At 48.9% G+C, this 1,598-nt stretch overlaps 1 protein-coding gene across 1 annotated transcript; it reads right to left on the bottom strand.

Moving 5' to 3' along the window:
* Nucleotides 1–449: 449 nt before the first annotated feature.
* Nucleotides 450–1,598, bottom strand: RASD1 (RAS, dexamethasone-induced 1). The gene is given in 5 exon segments (XM_006903711.1): nucleotides 450–620; nucleotides 622–926; nucleotides 929–1,005; nucleotides 1,320–1,444; nucleotides 1,446–1,598. Coding segments are annotated over 5 exon segments (831 nt in total).

Below are 1,598 nucleotides of genomic sequence, written 5' to 3'. Positions count from 1 at the left end.
AAATTCTGGGTTATTTTGTTCAGTTCACAGTGATCTACAATTAAAGTGCTACTGGTAAACTACTATTAAAGTTTTCAGCTTCAGTCCTCCTCCTTTCTGAAATTTAACACTTGTATGTTATTTGGTTATGAGTTAGCCTGCTTGGCTTCTGAAGGGCAAAAGCTTTCACCAGCTGCAGTGATAGCCCCAACTCAGAAATGATAATATCTCTTTTGTCTTGACCCTTGAACTGTCAGAGCAGTCTCAAGTCTTGGTGGTAAGACAAGCACTGGTCCCACTCTTTAAGGGGGTGCAGTGGCAGATGGGGGGATGGGAGAGGCCTGATCATGCCAGTACTCTTTCAGAGTAGAGGATCTCCTAGATGAAAGTTGCCTGCAGCCATATCACTGGGTCGACAGATTCACTTCTAAACAAGTTCTTATGTTCCATTGCCTATGCAACAGAGGCTCCTAGCTGATGACACAGCGCTCACTGTCCTTGGTCTGGCCTCCTTTGCTAACCTCGCAGATATACATGAGGTCACTGTGTACACTGACCTGCATGCAAAGAGTCACAATGCCAAAGGCATCACCTGGGTAACCATGACTGCCCCTGGCTCTCAGCAGCTTCTTGCTGCGTGCACAGCATCATCTTGTCCAGTGTGTCACCGTACTGCACCGATCCCTTGTGGTGCAAGCGTGGGCTCATCTCACTTGGCAGCTTGGCCATGGCCAAGAGGCTCTGGAACATCTGGCCCACACTGCTACTGTTCTTGGCTGAGATCATGAAGTAGACACGGCGTTTGGGTTTGTTGCCTACCAGCTGCTCCGTCTCTTGTTCAACTTCGTGGTAGAAGGCCTGGTCACCCTTCTTATGACAAATGACCAGGACCACCATGTCTATATCGTCTTTGGTTTTATACCTAAGACAAGACTTCGTGTCAAAGATTGCTGCTTGAGCCTTTGCACCTCCTCGAAGGAATCACAGTTGTCTAGGCTGAACACCAGGATGAAAACATCTCCTGTGGGGCACAGAAAGGAGGGAGGAGAAGGTGAAGCAGGACAAACTGGTTAGATTTCTTCCAGAGCAGTACAGCCTGCCATACACCTCTTAACAAAGTCAATTCTGGAGCACCCAGGAAACAGAGGAGTCTCAGTCACCTCCCAGGGCGAACTTTTACCCTCACCTACTGCCGAAGGCTATGATCCAGAGCACAAAGTATGTCACCTCTGCTGTGACTGGCTTGCAGCAGTTTCTAATGCTCACTGCCTTCTTGTACAGTACATCACAGGTGTGCTCCATCTTGCCCACACCTCCTAATGCCCACTCGCTCTCCTATGAGGATGGAGAGGTGCTGCATGGCGGGGAAAGAGTGGTTGCTAGACATACCGAGAATGTCAAACTGGTAGACCTCACCACGGATGGAATAGAATTTGTGGTGGAAGTTCTCCATCGTAAGCGTGTTAAGCGTCCTCCAAGTGGCCCGTGAGGAAATGCAATGCAATGGCAGTCTTACCCACCTTGGATGAACCAAGTATGACCATGTGGTAGCAGTTCTTGGCCGGGACACTTAAGAGTCTCCGGGACACAATCTTCTTGATCATCACAGCTAGTTTCAT

Source organism: Elephantulus edwardii, unplaced genomic scaffold (assembly GCF_000299155.1).
Source record: "Elephantulus edwardii isolate Elephantulus edwardi_28Jun2011 unplaced genomic scaffold, EleEdw1.0 scaffold00483, whole genome shotgun sequence".
Classification (NCBI taxonomy): Eukaryota; Metazoa; Chordata; class Mammalia; order Macroscelidea; family Macroscelididae; genus Elephantulus; species Elephantulus edwardii.
The sequence above is the reverse complement of the archived record's forward strand: the minus strand, read 5'-3'. Positions and strand labels throughout refer to the sequence as shown.